General features: G+C 43.9%; 1 protein-coding gene across 2 annotated transcripts in view; it reads left to right on the top strand.

Moving 5' to 3' along the window:
- SLCO5A1 (solute carrier organic anion transporter family member 5A1) overlaps positions 1 to 21,412 on the top strand; it is a 76,559-nt gene that overhangs the window by 43,581 nt on the left and 11,566 nt on the right. For both annotated transcript variants that reach the window (XM_083187229.1, XM_083187228.1), the window contains 2 exons: positions 14,756 to 14,954; positions 19,572 to 19,731. In XM_083187229.1, the coding sequence (XP_083043355.1) occupies positions 14,756 to 14,954; positions 19,572 to 19,731 (359 nt within the window). The remainder of the gene's footprint in view (positions 1 to 14,755; positions 14,955 to 19,571; positions 19,732 to 21,412) is intronic.

The following is a 21,412-nucleotide window of genomic DNA, read 5'->3' as shown; positions in this document are numbered from 1 at the left end:
GGCAGGCAAAGGTCCGGCAGTGTTGGAGGGCAGCATGGAAGTCTGCAGCGTGGTCTCACTCTAGGCTATGGGTGCCGTGAGACCAGCGCCGCCATCTTGCTTAAGGGCAAACAGGGGATTGGGCCAGGTCAGAGCTGCACACCTGTTCCACTGTGATAGCCAATGGCAGCCGCCTTCTATGCATATAGAGGATCTGCCCAGGTAACTCAGTGTCAGTGCAAAGAGTCTTCTGTGCCGTGCACTTCCTGGAAGGCTCCTGACTCATTGTGTCCTTGCTATCCCAGCTGTGTCCGTCAGCTCGCTTTGGCTTCAGATCCAGTGCTCCTTTCCAGTCACGCTGGTCGCCAGCTTCTCTCTGGTACCCTTGGGTGCTTCCTCCGGGATTTCCCAAAGACCTCCTCTTCAGCTACCTCCAGCCGCAGTCACCTCCCATCTTCTTCCAGTTCCGGATCCTCTATTTGCCACCATCTTTTCATCTCTTCATCAGGATTTTCTTCTTCATTGTCTTCTGGGCATTCATCCTCATTGTCTTCTGGACATTCATCCTCATTGTCTTCTGGACATTTATCGTTTGCCATTTACTTTGATTCCTATTACAGTTGTTCTCAAAGAAGTATTTGAGTCCTGTATGACAGCCTTTATTAAACCTGCTCGTTTTAACCCTACTACTGCCTCCTCCTCAGTCCCTGAGCACCACACGACCTCATCAGAATCTTCGGCCGTGACAGTTTGCACTGACCCGATGGAGTCGGGTGAAAATCAGGGATCTCTGGCAAACGTATTGCAAGGCATTATGGGCCGCCTGGAAAAAGTGGAGTCTTCACAGCGGCAAGTGGCGCAATTTTTACAATCACTGACTTCCTCACAAACCACCCCTCCAGCGGCTACAGCAACATCTTCAGTATCCTCGGGAGGAGTTTCCGCCACGCCACCAGTCGGGTCCATTATTCCCCCTCGGTTACATTTGCCAACCCCCAGCAAGTACGATGGGTCTCCTAAAGGATGTCGCGGGTTTTTGAATCAGTGCGATGTGCACTTCACTCTCCAAGCCTCCAACTTTCCAACTGACAAGGCGCGTGTAGCCTACATTGTCTCCCTCCTCTCGGGATCTGCCCTAGAGTGGGTTTCGCCTCTGTGGGAGAGAGCAGATCCTCTACTAAACAACTACGATGATTTCATTGCCTCCTTCCGACGAATCTTTGACGAACCAGGTCGAGTGTCATCAGCCGCTGCAGAGATTCTGAGAATTCGACAAGGTAGCAGATCGGTGGGCCAATATGTGGTGCAGTTCCAGACACTAGCATCGGAGTTGGAGTGGAATGAAGAGGCTCTCGTCGCCGCGTTCTGGAATGGTCTTTCCAACCGTCTCAAGGACGAACTAACTACCCTATTGGAGAACAGGAGCTGCTCGCTGTTAAGTTAGCCTTCGAGGAGTGGCGGTATCTGTTAGAGGGGGCTCGTCACCAGATCACAGTTTTTTCCGACCACAAAAATCTTTCTTTCTTAAGACAAGCACAATGTCTCACTTCACGCCAGGCTCGTTGGGCTATGTTCTTCGAACGCTTCAATTTCCAAATCAAGTATCGTCCAGGTGTTTTAAACAATAAAGCTGATGCCTTGTCTCGGTCCTTCAATCCCAGCTCAGATTCTGAACCACTTAAACAGTCCATCCTGAACCCTGTCGTTTTTGCTCATATCTCTCCTCACCCTACACCACCTGCAGGCAAGTCCTTTGTGCCGCCCAATTTACGCAAGAAGCTGTTGACGTGGGGCCACGCCTCCCGCTTTGCTGGACATTCCGGGGTACAAAAAACTTTACAATTTCTCCTACGATCATATTGGTGGCCAACCATTCGACAGGATGTAAAACACTTTGTATCTTCATGTGTCAAGTGCGCCCAACACAAGACGTCTCGGACTCCCCCAGCTGGGGCTTTGCTACCACTGTCCATCCCAACGGAACCATGGACTCATCTGTCGATGGACTTCATTTCTGAATTACCCTCCTCTAGCGGTTACACTGTTATCTGGGTGATAGTCGACCGATTTTCCAAAATGGCCCACTTCGTGCCCCTAAAATCATTACCTTCGGCTCCAGTACTAGCCCAACTCTTCATATCCACCATCTTCAGGCTTCATGGGTTGCCCAAAGAGATCATATCCGATAGGGGTGTGCAGTTTGTCGCCAAGTTCTGGAGAGCTCTGTGTACTGCCGTTCAGGTGAAATTAAAATTCTCCACCGCCTTCCATCCTCAGACTAACGGGCAAACCGAACGTGTCAACCAAGACCTAGAGACATTTATTCGACTTTTTGTGTCCTCCTCTCAAGATGAATGGAAGGATCTATTACCCTGGGCGGAGTATGCACACAACAACTCTTATCACTCCTCTTCAGGTACTACACCCTTCTTCACAGTCTACGGCAAACATCCACGGTCCCCTGATTTCTCAAGTTTGCCGTCTCCGGAGGTTCCGGCAGCTTCCATGTCTCTTCATCGTTTCAAAAAGATATGGGCTGAAGTTCACAAAGCTCTTCTTCAAGCTTCTGCCAGATATAAGAAAGCAGCTGATAAGCGAAGAAAGGCAGTTCCACCATTTAAAGTAGGGGATCGAGTGTGGCTGTCTACCCGCAATCTTCGACTTCGCGTACCCTCGATGAAACTTGCCCCTCGTTTTATTGGTCCATTCCCCATCACCCAAGTCATCAACCCGGTGTCCTACAGATTGCAGCTTCCATCTTCTATGAAGGTATCTAATTCGTTTCATATATCTCTTCTCAAACCATTGAAATTAAGCATCTTCCAAAAGAAAGTACCCCGACCCTCAAAGGTCAATACCGAGAAGGATGCTGAGTTTGAGGTCAGACGAATCATAGACTCTCGTTATCGCAACTCTCGACATCAATTTCTGGTGGAGTGGGCTGGTTTCGGACCGGAGGAGAACTCCTGGGTGGATCAAGCTGATTTACATGCCCCAAGTCTCGTTAAGCGCTTTTTTCAGAAGAATCCTCACAAGAAGCGCAAATGTCCTGAGGTTACCCGAAAAGGGGGGGGTACTGTCACGCGCCGCCGCGGCGGTACACGGCGGGTCCTGTACTCACCCGTCCGTGTCCGCAGTCGGCTGGCGTGTGTCGGCCTCCATGTCAGGTGAGGCGGCAGGCAAAGGTCCGGCAGTGTTGGAGGGCAGCATGGAAGTCTGCAGCGTGGTCTCACTCTAGGCTATGGGTGCCGTGAGACCAGCGCCGCCATCTTGCTTAAGGGCAAACAGGGGATTGGGCCAGGTCAGAGCTGCACACCTGTTCCACTGTGATAGCCAATGGCAGCCGCCTTCTATGCATATAGAGGATCTGCCCAGGTAACTCAGTGTCAGTGCAAAGAGTCTTCTGTGCCGTGCACTTCCTGGAAGGCTCCTGACTCATTGTGTCCTTGCTATCCCAGCTGTGTCCGTCAGCTCGCTTTGGCTTCAGATCCAGTGCTCCTTTCCAGTCACGCTGGTCGCCAGCTTCTCTCTGGTACCCTTGGGTGCTTCCTCCGGGATTTCCCAAAGACCTCCTCTTCAGCTACCTCCAGCCGCAGTCACCTCCCATCTTCTTCCAGTTCCGGATCCTCTATTTGCCACCATCTTTTCATCTCTTCATCAGGATTTTCTTCTTCATTGTCTTCTGGGCATTCATCCTCATTGTCTTCTGGACATTCATCCTCATTGTCTTCTGGACATTTATCGTTTGCCATTTACTTTGATTCCTATTACAGTTGTTCTCAAAGAAGTATTTGAGTCCTGTATGACAGCCTTTATTAAACCTGCTCGTTTTAACCCTACTACTGCCTCCTCCTCAGTCCCTGAGCACCACACGACCTCATCAGAATCTTCGGCCGTGACAGCATCCTTAGAGGTTCTTCGTGCTAAGTACAACCTGTCAACTGTAAACAGCTTTACATATATCCAACTACGCCATTTTTTTAACTCCTTACCCATTGCAACAATCACCAGACCTCTTACTCTGGTTGAATCCCTTAGCCTCCAGTGTCCTGTGCAAAAAGGGATAATCTCAGACCTATACTCTAGTTTACTACTAACTAAACTCCCTGATCTCTTAAACAGGGCCGAAACTAGAGTTTCCGGCGCCCGAGGCAAGGCAGTCTTTTGGTGCCCCCCCCCCCCCCCCAGCGATGCTGCTGCGTGCCGGAGGCGCGTCGAAATTTTTCGGGGCGTGGCCTAATTTGGGGGCGTGGTCTATAATCGCTGCTCTCCCGCGAGGCCACGCCCCCATTTTGCCGCTATGGGGGCATGACCCAGAGGCTCTGTGAGCCTCTAGCCATGCCCCCAGCCCCCTGGCTGCGGGAATAGACGCTGTGCGCATGCGCACAGCGTTTATTCCCCGCTGCTTAGTTAGCAGCTGACAGGGGGACCGACCAAATGACGCCTTGTCCCTGGCGCCGGAGACCCCCCCCTCCCCGCACAGCTGGAGACCCCCCCCCTCCCCGCACGGCTCTCACCGTCCATCTCCTTCTAGCGCGGCTGCAGGAAGCGCTGATGACTTCAAAAAGACTTGCCGGACGCTGATTGGCTGAATTCAGCCAATCAGCGTCCGGCAAGTCTTTTCGAAGTCATCAGAGCTTCCTGCAGCCGCGCTAGAAGGAGATGGACGGACTCCGACGGAGTCAAAGTAACATGCCCGCCGCTACACTACAGCAGCGTCCACATACACCGGACCTCACAGCGCCCCTCACCTCCAGCGCCCGGTGCGCGTGACCCCCCAGCCCCCCCCTAGTTACGGCCCTGTCTTAAAACATGAAATCCAATGGATTAGAGACTTGGGAGACCCACCAAATGAGAACTCATGGTTGACTATCCGTAAGATGGTCTCTAAAGCTTCTATTTCTTCAGCAATCAAGGAAAATGCATACAAAATCTATTATAGGTGGTGTTTGGTTCCATCTCGGTTACGCAAAATGTATAGCTCAGCCTCAGATCGATGCTGGAGAGGATGCGGGGAGGAAGGGACTTTTATCCACATTTGGTGGACATGCCCCAAGATTGCCCGGTTTTGGGACACAGTAGTACAACTACTATCCCAGGTCTTTTCAACAGAGGTTATAAAGTCCCCATGGTCCTTTCTCCTTGGCTGCCACATAGATGGACTAGATAAAATCTCAGACAAACTGGCGATCCATATTCTAAATGCGGCAAGATGCTTAATCGCCAATCACTGGAAAGATGAAGATCCGCCATCATTTCAACAATTACTGAATAAAATCTGGTATGTGGCAGCCATGGAGCGAATATCAGCATATCTCCATGATACATCCTATAAATTCCTACCTATATGGGGTCCCTGGTTTATATTTAACAACTCGACCCCCAACAGATTAACACCAAATGGTTTTTCAGACCTTTTAAATTTGTCAATTTATGTATTATGACCATCTGAAAGGAGCCATTGTTTGGCTTTCATATACTTATAATCAATCCATTCTTACCCGTACTCGTTCTCTCTTAGAGTATCATTGTTATTTATTTTTATTTTTTTTTCTTCTTGCTTTTCCTTTTCTCTTCCTCTTTTTCTTCTTATCTGTCTTTCTTTATTAAATATTGAAGTATTTTCATATGGGCTAGTACGCATACAAATGTCCTATTTATAGATTTATTCTGGTCGGTTGGTTGTTTTTTTTTTTTTGTTTTTTTTTCCCTCTCTATGAGAGGCTTTGATTAGTTATCTGTAGGCCATACTTCGGTTACTGGCACCTCTAAGCTCAGTGTAGAGCTGGGATATTACAGTAGCAAACTCCTAGATACAGCATGACACTGATTTATTTTCTTTTTACTATCAGAGCCAGATATCTGATAAACACAAATGCCTGTGTAAACCGCAGCCTAGAGATACCATTAACCCCTTCCTGACAGAGCCAGTTTTTGCGTTCCTGACAGAGCCCTTTTTTTCAAATCTGACATGTATCACTTAAGTGGGGATAACTTTTTTTTGCTTTTACTTATCCCAGTGATTTTGAGATTGTTTTTTCGTGACACATTGTACTTCAAATTAGTGGTAAATTTGGGTCGATACAGTCTGTGTTTTTTTGTGAAAAATACCAAAATGTCGTAAAAAAATGGAAAATTTAGCAATTTGCAAAATGTTAAATTTTCTGCTTGTGAGACAAATAATCATACCACTCAAAATAGTTAATAACTAACATAGACCATATGTCTACTTTATGTTTCCATCATTATTTCAACTTCCTTTTCATTTTTTTGGACACTAGGAGGCTTACAATATGAATAGCAAATTCTCAAATTTTCAAGAAAATTTCAAACACTGATTTTTTTAGGGACCAGTTCAGTTCTGATGTGACTTTGAGGGACTTGTATGTGAGACACCCCCATAAATGATACCATTTCAAAAACTGCACCCCTCACAGTATTCAAAACAGCATTTTGGAAGTTTGTTAACCCTTTAGGTGTTTCACAGGAATTAAAACAAAGTGTAGGTGAAATTTCAAAATTTCATTTTTTTTGCAGATTTGCAATTTTAATACATTTTTCTAAGGAACACAGTACATTTTACTAGAGAAATGTGACTAAAAATTGATTCCCCCAATTCTTTTGTTTTCATAAATATCCTATATGTGGCCCTAGTGTGCACGTTGACCAAACCACAGGCTTCATAATAGAAGGAGCACCTACTTGATTTTGGAGCCTCCTTTTTATGAGATTATTTTTTAGGCACCATGTAGGTTTCTAGGCACCATAAGATGCTAAAATTTAGGAACCCCCCCACAAGTGACCCCATTTTGCAAACTACACCCCTCAGGGAATTCATCTAGGGGTATAGTGTACATTTCAAACCCCCAGGGGTTTCACCAATTTTGATACAACTGTGCAGTGAAAATGAAAAAATAATTTTTTTTACACAAAAATGCAGTTCTGGCTCAAAATTTTTCATTTTCAGAAGGTATGAAGGAGAAAAAGCACCCCAAAATATGTGCCCCAATTTCTCCCGAGTACGGCAATGCCTCACATGTGACCAAAAAATACCATTTGGGTGCATGGCAGGACTCAGAAAGGAAGGAGTGATTTTTGGATTTTGCAGCTCAGATTCTGGTGGAATTTTGGTGGGTGCTATGTCGCATTAGCAAGACCCCCCAAGCACCAATACAGTGGAACCCCCCCACAAGTGACCCCATTTTGCAAACTACACCCCTCAGGGAATTCATCTAGGGGTATAGTGTACATTTCAAACCCCCAGGGGTTTCACCAATTTTGATACAACTGGGCTGTGCAAATGCAAAATTACATTTTTTACACAAAAATGCAGTTCTGGCTCAAAATTTTTCATTTTCACAAGGAATGAAGGAGACAAAGCACCCCAAAATCTGTGCCCCAATTTCTCCCGAGTACGGCAATGCCTCACATGTGACCAAAAAATACCATTTGGGTGCATGGCAGGACTCAGAAGGGAAGGAGTGATTTTTGGATTTTGCAGCTCAGATTCTGGTGGAATTTTGGTGGGTGCTATGTCGCATTACCAAGACCCCCCAAGCACCAATACAGTGGAACCCCCCCACAAGTGACCCCATTTTGCAAACTACACCCCTCAGGGAATTCATCTAGGGGTATAGTGTACATTTCAAACCCCCAGGGGTTTCACCAATTTTGATACAACTGGGCAGTGAAAATGAAAAATTACATTTTTTTACACAAAAATGCAGTTCTGGCTCAAAATTTTTCATTTTCAGAAGGTATGAAGGAGAAAAAGCACCCCAAAATCTGTGCCCCAATTTCTCCCGAGTACGGCAATGCCTCACATGTGACCAAAAAATACCATTTGGGTGCATGGCAGGACTCAGAAGGGAAGGAGTGATTTTTGGATTTTGCAGCTCAGATTCTGGTGGAATTTTGGTGGGTGCTATGTCGCATTACCAAGACCCCCCAAGCACCAATACAGTGGAACCCCCCCACAAGTGACCCCATTTTGCAAACTACACCCCTCAGGGAATTCATCTAGGGGTATAGTGTACATTTCAAACCCCCAGGGGTTTCACCAATTTTGATACAACTGGGCAGTGAAAATGAAAAATTACATTTTTTTACACATAAATGCAGTTCTGGCTCAAAATTTTTCATTTTCAGAAGGTATGAAGGAGAAAAAGCACCCCAAAATCTGTGCCCCAATTTCTCCCGAGTACGGCAATGCCTCACATGTGACCAAAAAATACCAGTTGGGTGCATGGCAGGACTCAGAAAGGAAGGAGTGATTTTTGGATTTTGCGGCTCAGATTCTGGTGGAATGAATGGTGGGTGCTATGTGGCATTAGCAAGACCCCCGAAGCACGGTGAAATTATGAACCTAATAATCCATAGATGTGTGGTATAATTTAAAACACTCCTTTATACATAGGCCGGGTTTGTCGGGGCAAGTGTCACACTGGAAAATAGTTTGCTTTCTTATTCCCTTTTTATAGCAAACTTTGCACCTTTTTTGTGTCCTGCCCTTTTTTCCAGTGGAGGGGATTTCATCAGGAAAATGCTGCCCTGGTACAATACGGGGGCCAGTACTAGAAGTACTGGGGCCCTCTGCCTGCTGGTTCCCAAATATTAGGCCCTTTATGACTTCCTCTTGAAAGTGCATAAATGTCCCCCTCTGGCCGGTAGAACGGAATAGCACGTAAGCGTTATACAGTGCCATCTGGATGATATACACGGCCAGCTTCTTGTACCAGATTTTTGTTTTCCGCAGGGCACTGTACGGCTTCAGTACCTGATCTGAAAGATCCACTCCGCCCATGTACCTATTGTAATCCAGGATACAATTAGGTTTTGAGGTGTGGGTACTGGTACCTCGTACAGGGACGGAGGTGGTACTGTCTCCGTGAATTGTTGTCAGTATAAGGACATCCCTCTTGTCCTTATATTTGACCAACAACATATTTTCGGTGGATTGTGCCCTGCTTTCACCCCTTCTCATTACTTGGGCAATGTGCGTTTTTGGGAGGCCTCTTTGGTTCTTGCGCACAGTACCGCAAGCTGCTGTACCTCTTGAACCAAGGGCCTTAAACAGGGGGATGCTAGTGTAAAAGTTATCCACATAGAGGTGATAACCTTTATCCAGGAAGGGGTGCACTAAATCCCAGACAATTTTTCCACTAACACCTACGAGGGAGGGGGGGCATTCTGGCGGTTCAATTCTTGAATCCTTCCCTTCATATACCCTAAACCTGTGAGTGTACCCTGAGGTGCTTTCACACAGCTTATACATTTTTATGCCATACCTTGCCCTCTTACTGGGAAGGTACTGGCGGAATTTAACCCTTCCTTTAAAATGTATAAGGGACTCGTCTATGCAAATGAATTTATCTGGGATGTACATCTCTTCAAATTTGGCACTGAAATGATCAATGACCGGCCTGACTTTGAATAGCCGGTCAAAGGTGGGATCATCTCTGGGTGGGCACTGTGCATTATCGTTGTAATGCAAAAATTTAAGGATCGTCTCAAATCGAGCCCGGGGCATGGCCATACGGTAAAATGGGGTGCTGTACAGAACATCTGTACTCCAATATTGCCTAATTTCTGGCTTTTTTACTATGCCCATATGAAACACCAGACCCCAAAACGTCATCATCTCTACTGCATCTACAGGGGTCCACCTAGCAAATGATGACGTGGGGTTTTGAGCAATAAACTGCTGGGCATATAAATTAGTTTGGTCCACCATTAAATTTATAAAATCATCAGAGAAAAATAATTTGAAAAAGTCAATTTCTCTGAGACCTGTGGAATCAAATTGGATTCCTGGCATGGCCAAAAACTCAGGAACCTGGGGCTCAAAATTGTCTGGTGGTGGGGTCCATACGAGATCAATTATTGGGGGGGGGGTCTCAGCTGCTCTACGGGGGCGTCTTTGAGGGGGTCCCTCATCACCAGAGGAGGAAGAGGAGCTTAAGACGAATCCTTCAAATTCCCCGCTTGCATCACTGGCTGTGTCAGAGTCAGAGGCAAGCATGGCATATGCCTCCTCCACTGAATACATTCTTCTGGATGACTGGGATGACATTTGGGATGACATTTGGGATGACATTTTTATTTTTGTGTTACTGGTAGTAAAATGTTTCAACACGTGTATAGTGTAGGGGGGGGTACAAACTTTATTTCAACCCGGGGGGTATGTAGTGTGTAGTGTGTATGTAGTGCAGAAAAAAAAAATACTTTATACAAAAAAAAAAATTGAAGGGGTTAAAAAAAAAAAAAAATTGAAGGGGTTAAAAAAAAAAAAATTGAAGGGGTTAAAAAAAAATTGAAGGGGTTAAAAAAAAAAAAAAAGGTCCTGCGCCAAAAATTGAGCACAGATGTTGGTCAGTAACGTCCATCACTGAACAGCGCTCAAAGGCAACAGGAATTTGATCAAAAAAAAAAAAATAGATCAACCCTGTGCCGAAAAAGCTGATCAGTGATGTACGTCACTGATCAGCGCACAGTGGCCACAGGACACCCACAAAATCACAGTGTGTGTAAAAAAAAAAATAAAAAAAAGACCCCACAGCACCCACAAAAAAAAAAAAGGTGATCAGTGATGCGACACTGATTACCAGTGAGGGGCAGCAGGTGCACAACCTTTGGTGCAACTGACAGTGCAACTGGCAGCAACTGACAGGTATATATAAAAAAAAAAAACCTCTGCACCCCCAAAAAGTTGCTGATCACCTCAGATATAGTGATCAGCACAAAAGGCGGGGTCAGCAGACACAAAATTTAGCACTCTCTGTCACTATCTCTCTCTATCTCTCTATCTCTCACTATCTATCACTCTATGACACTGCAGCAGCAGCACTGACAGTTATATATATGAAAAATAACCCCTGCACCCCCAAAAAGTTGCTGGGGGTGCACAAAAGGGGGGCAGCAGACACAAAATATAGCAGTCTCTATCACTCTCTGTCACTATCTCTCTCTATCTCTCACTATCTATCACTCTATGACACTGCAGCAGCAGCACTGACAGGTATATATATATATATAAAAAAAACCTGCGCCCCCAAAAAGTTGCTGATCAGTTAATTTATACTGATCAGCACAAAAGGGGGGCAGCAGTCAGTTATATAAAAAATATATAGCACAATCTGTCACTATCTCTCTATCTCTCTCTCTCTCTATCTCTCTATCTATAACTATATCACACTGCAGCAGCACAAAATATAGCACTCTCTGTCACTATCTCTCTCTATCTCTCTATCTCTCACTATCTATCACTCTATGACACTGCAGCAGCAGCACTGACAGTTATATATATGAAAAATAACCCCTGCACCCCCAAAAAGTTGCTGGGGGTGCACAAAAGGGGGGCAGCAGACACAAAATATAGCAGTCTCTATCACTCTCTGTCACTATCTCTCTCTATCTCTCACTATCTATCACTCTATGACACTGCAGCAGCAGCACTGACAGGTATATATATATATAAAAAAAAACCTGCGCCCCCAAAAAGTTGCTGATCAGTTAATTTATACTGATCAGCACAAAAGGGGGGCAGCAGTCAGTTATATAAAAAATATATAGCACAATCTGTCACTATCTCTCTATCTCTCTCTCTCTCTATCTCTCTATCTATAACTATATCACACTGCAGCAGCACAAAATATAGCACTCTCTGACACTATCTCTCTCTATCTCTCTATCTCTCTCTATCTATCTCTCTCTATCTAACGCTATTACACTGCAGCAGCACAAGTTCACAACACAGGAAGTCACAAGTAGTAACAGGATCCAGGAAGCATCCAGCACACTACAAGCAGTGATGAAGCAGTGATCAGGTAAGTATTTTGCTCGGTTCAGGTCAGTATACTGCGGCAGCTAGGCACGGTGACCGCACTGCATGCAATTCCAGACCGGAATGGCGTCTGCAGTGCAGTCACCGTTAGTTTAAATCCCCCTCCTTGGCTGTGATTGGTCCGTCGGTCCGACGAACCAATCACGGCCTTTGGGGGCGGGCGGGGTGAGGTGGGGTGACACCAGTGTCACCCTTACACCCCGCGGTGATTGGTGCTGTACTTTACAGCACCAATCACCTCCGATCGCGTGTCACCGGCGAACGTTATTCGCCGGTGACACAGAAAACGCTGTGAATGGCTGTTCACACTGAACAGCCAATCACAGCGATCGCCGACGGGGGGGCGGCATCGCAGCCCCCCCTGGGCATGCAGGGACATGTCTGCTGTCAGGGACAGCAGACATGTTGAAACTGTCACCGCGTCTATAGACGCGGTGACAGTTACAAGCCATGACGTACATTTACGCCATGTGTCGGGAAGTACTTCCCGACCATGACGTAAATGTACGTCAAATGTCGGGAAGGGGTTAAGGCTTTGGTTGATTTTTTGTTTAATACCAATTATTATATTTGGATATACAGGTCGAGTATCCCGTATCCGAGTATCCGTTATCCGAATTATTCCGAAATACGGACATTCCAGAAAGTGAAAAAAAAATTTTTTTTTGCTAAAAACTCACTGGGGACATTTGTAACAGCATCACTGGGGACATGATATGTAACTGGCACTATATATGTGCAAGACAATGATTGCTTGGCATTCAAATTCAGTGCTGAGATAGTACACACATTTTGTTTCACGTTTTGAAACCTTGTTTTTTGAACAATTAAAATATATTTGTGTGTATTTTATGTGGTAATAAAATATATTTGTGTGTATATTATGTGTTTATACAGCATAAATGCAAGATACTTCAAAATACATCATTGAAATATTAAAATATTCCGAAATACGGAATAATCCGTTATCCAAAATTCTCCTGGTCCCAAGCATTTTGGATACGGGATACTCAACCTGTATGTGTACTGTGTATTTTAGAAATTCATATAAAAATTATAAATAAAATACATAAAAAAAGGGGGTATTCAATTAAAGTGCCTATTTTTCACCTAGGTGAAAAATAAAGCACTGGTAAAACAAACACTTGGATTGGCAAATTAGCCACTAATCCATGTGTTTTCACCCAATTTCGCTGAAATTGTGGGCCTTTTCACCCATTTTTTTGTCATTTTCACCCATGCTTTTTTCCTCCCCCCAAAATGTGAAAAGGCATGGGCGAAAAATGACTAAAAAACTGTAGCGTAGAAATAATTGCATGCCCCCTCAGTCACACACAGATATGCAAGTGTCATATATCAGATGCATTTTCTGCAAAAAAAAAGAAGCAAAACAAGTGACCGGGCATGCCAAGAGCGGCTATCTTACATGACTGCAGAAAATAGATATGGGGACACATCTGTAGCTCACATTGTTTTCCACTATAAGTGCTGACAAAGAGGGGTATTTTACAATAGCAACCAATCAGATTATAGCTAATTTATAGAAGGTGCTAGATAAATAATAAGGGCAGTATTCAATGAGACTGATTCGTCATGTTCTATGGAGAATGTGTGCTATTTTCATGCTCTAAGGTGAATCTTTTTACTGAAAAAGTGAATCACCCTATTCAAGGTACAATATTCGCCAACGGCGAACAGTGAATGATGGACAATTCGCCGGCGAATTGCTTTCTAAGTGATTTTCGCTGTGTGTCACCATGTAGCAATCGCCATCTTTTTATGGTGAACTGGAATGTGAACTTTTAAAATAAAGGTGTGTTTTTTTTAAAAATCAGTGTAAAAAAAACAGGAATTTTATTATGTGAAGGGGCATGTTATTTTTATTCATGTGCTTACAGCACATGAATATATATTTAATTACACATAACAGCCAGCAGGGGGCAGAGAGCCGAGAGCCGCTCATTACATATTCATATATTCACTGCTCCCGATTATTACATATGCACGATCGGGAGCAGTGCAAGCGGCTACCCCTGCTAGCTCTCTCGGGGGGCAGCTTGTGCTGCCTGGGTCCCGGGGAGCCCTCCTCCCCCCCACATATATTCTGGCTATTGGTAAATCTGGAAGCGTTACACCTCTCTTTCATACATGCACGTGATACCTAATAGTTGTGGCTGATCACAACCAGGTATTTTGTAACCAATACCTAATATTTTGCGGGAAAAGCCACAAATACAGTAACGCTTGAAAAATGGGCCCACGATCTCTTTCATTTCAGACTCCACTGTCCAGATTCTTTATCACTGGCACTAATCAGTGACACAGACTCCAGCAGCAATGATGTACATCAGACTCTCTATAGCTCTTGGAACCACAGTGGTTTTGTGGGTGACGATGGACCAGTTTCCATCAAAAAATCAAATAATTTTTGTCTGGAACAAACCATGGTGCCATGCAAGGGGAACAAATATTGTTTCTCTGCAGGGTAAATACTGGCTGCTTTTGCATGTAGTACACAAATGTATTACAGCTCCATTTTTACACTGCAATTAAGATTTCAGTTTGAACACACCCCACCCAAATCTAACTCTTCTTTCTGCACATGTTACATCTGCCCCACCTGCGGCGCAACATGGCTTTGCCAGTTTGAGTGCTTTTTAGCTAACAAAACTGAATCAGGCCCTATGTTCATGTTGTCTTCAGTCATTTCATATACAATTTACCAAGTATTTGTACATCTTTACTTTATTTTCACATGAATATAGTACTTTATGTTACAAAAATGTATTTGTTTTATGTTTTGCAATTTGCTCATTATTGTTCCGAACTTGTATTGTCATAAAATAATCAAGCGCTGATTTATTTGTCTTGAGTAATCTGCTACTGTACATGTTAAGATGTAATATTAAACTGTTCTATTTGCTATATTTTTAGGGCTGGTTATTGTCCCGAGTGCAGGTGTTGGCATTGTTCTAGGAGGTTACATCATCAAGAAGCTGAAGTTGAGTGCCAGGGAATCCGCTAAGTTGGCCATGATCTGTTGCGGAGTGTCCTTGCTTTGCTTCTCCACCCTCTTCATCGTGGGATGTGAAAGTATTAATCTTGGTGGGATTAATATACCCTACACTACTGGGTATGTATCACAGACCCTGACTCACATCCTTGTGTCTGTTTACTTAAAGTACCCATTACATATTGTTTAACTCAATCTAAAGGCCCATACACACTTGACGATTTTCAGCTGAAAATCGCTCAAAACAGCCGTTTTGAGCGATTTTCCGCTCAAAATCGCCTATTGTGTATGGCCCAGAGATTGCCCACTAGCGATGATGCGCGCTCCCGCATCATCGCTAGGAAAGTGGTTCATCTGCTGGTTTTACCAGCAGATGAGGCGATGATGGATGGTTTTTCATCCATCATCGCCATGTGTGTACGCCTGCCGGGCTGAAAGATTAACCACTTTCAGCCCGGCGGACGGCCCGCTGCCCCCCCGCCCCCTCGCCTGTCATAATCACGGCACCCTGCGCTCTCCCTCTCGCTGCCCTGCTGCTGCTGCTCCCCGGCCAGGTTAAACACCCGGCTGGCCCCGCCCTCCTCCCTGCACAACACGGAGCAGACAGCACAGAAGTGCTGTCTGCCCAGCTAAACACACTGACCACCAATGTTTATATATTTCTGCCCACTGCCACCAATGTATTAATTTAAAGGCAGCAAATATTATTATTATTAATATTATATATATATGTTTATAATATATATATTTATAATATAAATATATATGTATTATAATATAACAACGACGAAGACAGAATAGGCGGCACTCCGAGGATTTTCAAATGACTTGTATTAAAGTATGACACCAACGTTTCGGGGCATATGCTCCTTTGTCAAGGTGATAAACAGTGAATGAAAAATACATACAAAATCTTACCTTAAGTAAGGTGAGAATCACCGCCCCTCCTTCTATGCAGTCAGCGCGGGCTTCCCTGGTGCCTTCCGTGTCGCATAGCGCCGGAAATGACGTACGGTCTCTTCCTGGAGACAGCTGAAACGCAAGCCAGGATACTGGCTGGAAGATGTGGAACGCATAACAAATGCGGTAATGAGCGGACACATCCAGCTCCACGGGATAGACCGGCTGCTGTAGGGAGAAGGAGCGTTTACATATAAGTGCAAGGAATAACACATGAAAAAACCGTGAATGCATGATGACATGATAGCTATAATCATGATATGAACTGTGACATAATACGTGAAAGAAAAAGACTTATATGTGAACGTAATAAAGATGAGGTATAAAATATTATTTTATAAAAACAGAAGGGGAAGGTGCAAGTACTGTACTTGACTGTACCAACGTCTAAGTCCCGTTATATTAAACAAAACTGGCTGATAATAAATATCGGCTGCTGGAATGTGGGATGTGTACCTACGCCAGGTGTATAATAAACTACACTCTCAATCTATATGTAGGTTCCCATAGAATACCATGAAGCTGTATAACATGCAAGGTTACGGGGAAAAAAATTTAGACAAATTACTAGAATAAGAAAAATAAGAGAACAGCAGGATTTATAGAACAAGAGAACAGCAGGATTTATAGAAAAACTGAAAGAGGCAGTTTATCATTGAGTCCAAAAGGTTTTGTTGAATTCAATCGATGGATCCAAGTCGCTTCCAAACGTAGTAACTTTCCATCTCTGTCTCCACGGCGTATAGATGTAGGCACATGATCTATAGCCATATGTTGTAAATCAGATAATTTATGCTGAGCTGTAACAAAATGTTTGGCCACTGATAAATCTGTGTTCTTTGAATTGCCGGATAAAGCTTTTTTAATCGATGACCGATGGTTTGCCATGCGTTCCCTCATGGGTCTGTTAGTTTTGCCCACATATATAAGTCCACACGGACATTGGAGGATATACACAATGTATGGGGACATGCAATTTAAGATGTGATGAATAGGGTATTCCTTTTTAGTAATAGGGTGTATGAAAGCCGGACCTGTAATCATATCTGTACAGGTGGTACATTTTATGCACTTGTAGCATCCATTTGATTTAGTTAAGATGTTGATATGAAGATCTTTCTTGTGTTGGTCGTGTCCGGTAATGTCCGTATGTACAATCACATCTTTAATATTGCGGCCCCGTTGGTAACATAGCATGGGACGTTTACTACGGAAACACTTTAACTGTTTGTCCGTTTTGACTATGGGCCAAAGAGCCCGAGTGGCCCTTGGAAGGATCTTGCTAGTTGGAGTGAGTTTGGTGACAAATGGCATAGGTTCATCTTGATCCTTGTGGGAGACTTTGGAGGACTGGGTTAGTAACGTGGCTCTGTTCATGTTTAATATTTCTGCCTTTTGTGCTTGCAGTTGTTTTGGAGGATATCCTCTCTGTCTGAACTTAGTTACAAAGGTGTCAATTACTGAAGGTAGTTGGTCAGTTTGACTGGTAATCCTAGCTGCCCGGATCATTTGTGATTTGGCCAGGGATTTTCTGAGGGCCATCGGATGGAAGCTGTTTGATTTCAAGGTGGTGTTTCTGTCTGTGGGTTTTACATAGAGTTCAGTCTGGATGGAGTTGTTGACGATCTTGACACACACGTCTAGGTAGTTGATGACACTGGTTGACTGTTGATATGTCAATTTGATAGTAGACGTATTGTTGTTTATGTCCACAATGAGTTGTTGAAGTTCATTCTCAGTCCCTGTCCAAATCATAAACAGGTCGTGTATGTATCTATTAAAAGTCAATATTTTGCTGGAAATGGTCACATCACTGAAAAACATCTTGTGTTCCTGTTGGAACATGTAAATGTTGGCAAATGATGGCGATATTGGACTTCCCATGGCACACCCTGTCTTCTGGCGAAAAAATTTGCCGTCAAATAAAAAATAATTTTTAGTGAGGGTTACCTCCATTAATTTCATGAACAGTTCCAATTGTATATCCTGCATGTTATGTTCTGTTAGGAACAATTTCATCACTGTTAAGCCATGTTCTTGTGGAATGCTGGTATATAGACTGGCCACATCCATGGTGACCAGTCTAGCATTGTCAGGTATCTGTGTGATGGTAGACAGAGAATTAAGGAATGCTGTTGTGTCCTTAATGTAAGATGATTGTTTGGTGATGATTGGCTGAACAATGGAATCAAGGAACTGAGATATCGGGTGGCAGATGGCGTCTGGGGCACTGATGATGGGACGACCTGGGGGATTTTGGAGGGATTTGTGTATTTTAGGGACCGTATAAAAAATAGGGACCATGGGGGATTTTTGAGAAAGAGCTTTACACAATTTTTCAGAGATTAAGCCGTCTGTGGTGGCTTTAGTCAGGATGGCATCAACCTCCCTTTTGTAGTTGTCAGTGGGATCATGACTCAATGGTTCATAGGTAGCATCATCCAACAGCTGTCTATAGGCTTCTGCCTTATAGTCTGCGAGATTCTGGATTATGAGGCCACCCCCCTTATCCGCCGGACGGAATGTGACATCTTTATATTCACCCAATTGTTTGAGAGCCATCTGTTGGGATTTGCTCAGATTGTGATGTTTTGGACGAGGCGCTTGTTGGTATCTGGTCATATTATATTATATGGCCAGGTAGCGCCTAAGGCGGGGGGGGGGGGGAACTCCTGCACTACTCGCTCCACTGGGGAAGGGGGTGTGATGCGGGTGCCGCGTTGCTCCACGAGGTATCGCTCCGAGGGAGGGAAGGGGCTGCGGGTGATGCGGCTGGCACTGCATGGCTCCATGGGGGGGAAGTCGGCGGGTAATGTGGTGAGGGCTGCTGCGTCGGAACCCTTGGAATTCAAACCTAGCCCATTTATAATGAAAGATTTTCAGCAAAGTCTTTCGCCTTCTGAAAATCTCTTGCTCTTTGGGGACAATAGCTCAGTGTGTACGCACTACTTTGGTGAAAGATATAGCTATCAAAGATTTTGGCAAAGTCTTTTGAAATGAAAATCTTCAAGTGTGTATGGGCCTTAACAGTTTTGCTGTGTACATATCTATAATACTGTATATTGTCCAATTGTGTTGTTCAAAAAAATACATCATTTGTAAGGTGGTACCAAAGTGCAGTTTCAAATAATCAAAATACAAATCTTACCACAGACCAGCGGTTTCCTAACTTTTTGGAATCATGGCGTCCTAGATTATCAGAATTTTTTTGTGGCACCCTAAAAGCCAAAAGTTTCTTATTTTGTAATTTAGAAAACAATATTAACCCTCCAAGTAAATTTGTCAAAAAAGGTGTGAAAATTTTGTCAAGCAAACTTTTTTATTCATCATAATGACCTGTAATGTTTACCTTTTATATAAGAAATATAATGTTTATTAACACATTTTTTATTTGAATTTATATAACAAATGTGAGCGACGCTGGTATTCTTAACAAATATTTTGCACATATCTCAGTGAGATGTTGGCACTCAAAGGGTTACATTGATTAAATTGTGTTTATATGTCATCCTTAGGTTCAGTTATGTGGTGACGGGCAGGATTTGCTTCACAAACACTGGTTTTGCCTATTACACCCAGGCCATTAAATATATACTTATTTTATCATTCTAGAGCAAAGAAGTTAATAGGCCAGGCATGATCAATGTCTGATTTTAATAGAGGCATTTTAGCAGATAGAGCCACACGTTGCCCTGATGTAAATACAAATTATATGATTTATTTATTTTGTGCTGAGGTTTTTTTTTAACACTATTCTGCTTCCCCTTCTCCCCCCAGCCCCACGCTGACGATGGCGCACAGGAATCTAACAGGTGGCTGTAATGTTAATTGTGGTTGTAAAATTCATGAATACGAGCCAGTGTGTGGATCAGATGGAATTACCTACTTTAATCCTTGTCTTGCTGGATGCATCAATGTGGGAAATCAGAGCATTGCAGTAAGTACAACATTTGCCTCCTCCTGGCTGTAGAGTAAGGAGCACGTTTCCCTCAGTGTGACCAGTGCTCATACTTCCATTGTACATCTGCAAGAAGAGTCAGTAAATGGTATTTTACACCGCACCGATCAGTAAATACGTCCAAATAAATATAAATGCTGTTATCTTCTTGTTTTATGTACTGAATACAGATCTATACTATGAATAGATTGCAGCAGCCAGAATAATAATAGTAACAATAATAATAATAATAATAATTGATGCCATCAGCCCCATCTCTACTGTCTACACTGTAAGAAGTCCAAAGTACCCAATGTGACCAAACCTACATACAGATGGAAGCGCGATCGTTTACAGTATTGTGCGCATGATAAAGGTGCCCATACACGTAACAATTATTGTATATAATATTGTATACAATATTGCATCTTGGTTTTGCGATGAGATGAGATCTAGTACAAAAAGTATGTGCTGCACATACTTTTTCTACGAGATCTCATCTTGTCTCATCGCAAATCCGAGATGCGATGAGATGCGATATCTGACGTTGCTCTTTAGATGTGCTTCAGTATTACCATGGAAACGTGCATCAGCCCTATGGCTGGCACAGTTTCTTCATCTGACTGTTATGCCCTGTGTAAGTGGGTCTTTAGCTACAGCCACTGTCTGCCACCCCCTTGTTACCTCCCAGGAGCGCCCACAAGTGTTAACCATAAAGCAGTAGCCATATTGTGTTCAGTAATGTGGTGACTGCTGCTGATGCGCCATCGACAGTTGCAAGGATGTGTCTAATGCGCTTTGGAAGTGGCTCATTCTGATCTGTTAGCACATAATAACTACAGATGGCGCGCACTTTATTCAGCGCCGGGGCTCGCCAGACCGCCCTCTCTGGTGAACTGGCGCTCCATCTGACTGGGAGGCGAAGCACTCGGGACCGGTGGGGAGCTCTGTAATAAGGGGACGCACACGTTAATCTACCACCAGCCCCAGCAAAAATGACAGGCGCTACGTCTGTAAGTTCAGCAATAGCGTGCATATATAATCATGATTTGCTATGGTTACTATGCAGGGCAGATCTCTGTGTATGTGCAGAAATTACAGCAAGTTGGTAATGGCTCCGATTGACAGCTCTACGGTGTCTAAATAGACAGTCAATAGGTCTACCCCAAAGGTCCAAATGCAATAGGTCGACAGGGTCAAAATGCAATAGGTCGACAGGATCAAAATGTCGACAGGGTCAAAACGTAGACATAAAAAAGGTAGACACATGACATGAGTTTTTCATGATATTTTTTTTTCTTTTAACCACCTTGTCCTTACTTTACCATTCATGTCCGCATAGAGGGAGGGATAACAGTGTGCCAAGCCCAAAGCATGGCCAGCGTATGCGTTAAACTAATTGGTGGCCCATACCGACAGTTGTCATCACTGACACCAAAAATATAGTGAAAAAATGTCTACCTTTTCATGTGTCTACCTTTCTCAAATCAAAATTTTACCCCTGTCTACCTCTTGGGATAGAGCTATTGACTGTCTAAACGCTGTCTATCTAATAATCTGCACCCGTTGTTACTTGGGTTCTTGGTTTCTTCTGTGATAAATCTGCTTTTATACGCACAATAACCGCCCCTCATCTGTACATATGAACACACTGCACAATTCCATGTATAGCTGCTGGAGA

The sequence above is a fragment of the Crinia signifera genome, chromosome 5 (assembly GCF_055691185.1).
Source record: "Crinia signifera chromosome 5, ASM5569118v1, whole genome shotgun sequence".
Classification (NCBI taxonomy): domain Eukaryota; kingdom Metazoa; phylum Chordata; class Amphibia; order Anura; family Myobatrachidae; genus Crinia; species Crinia signifera.
This window is presented reverse-complemented; position numbering and strand designations above follow the sequence as displayed.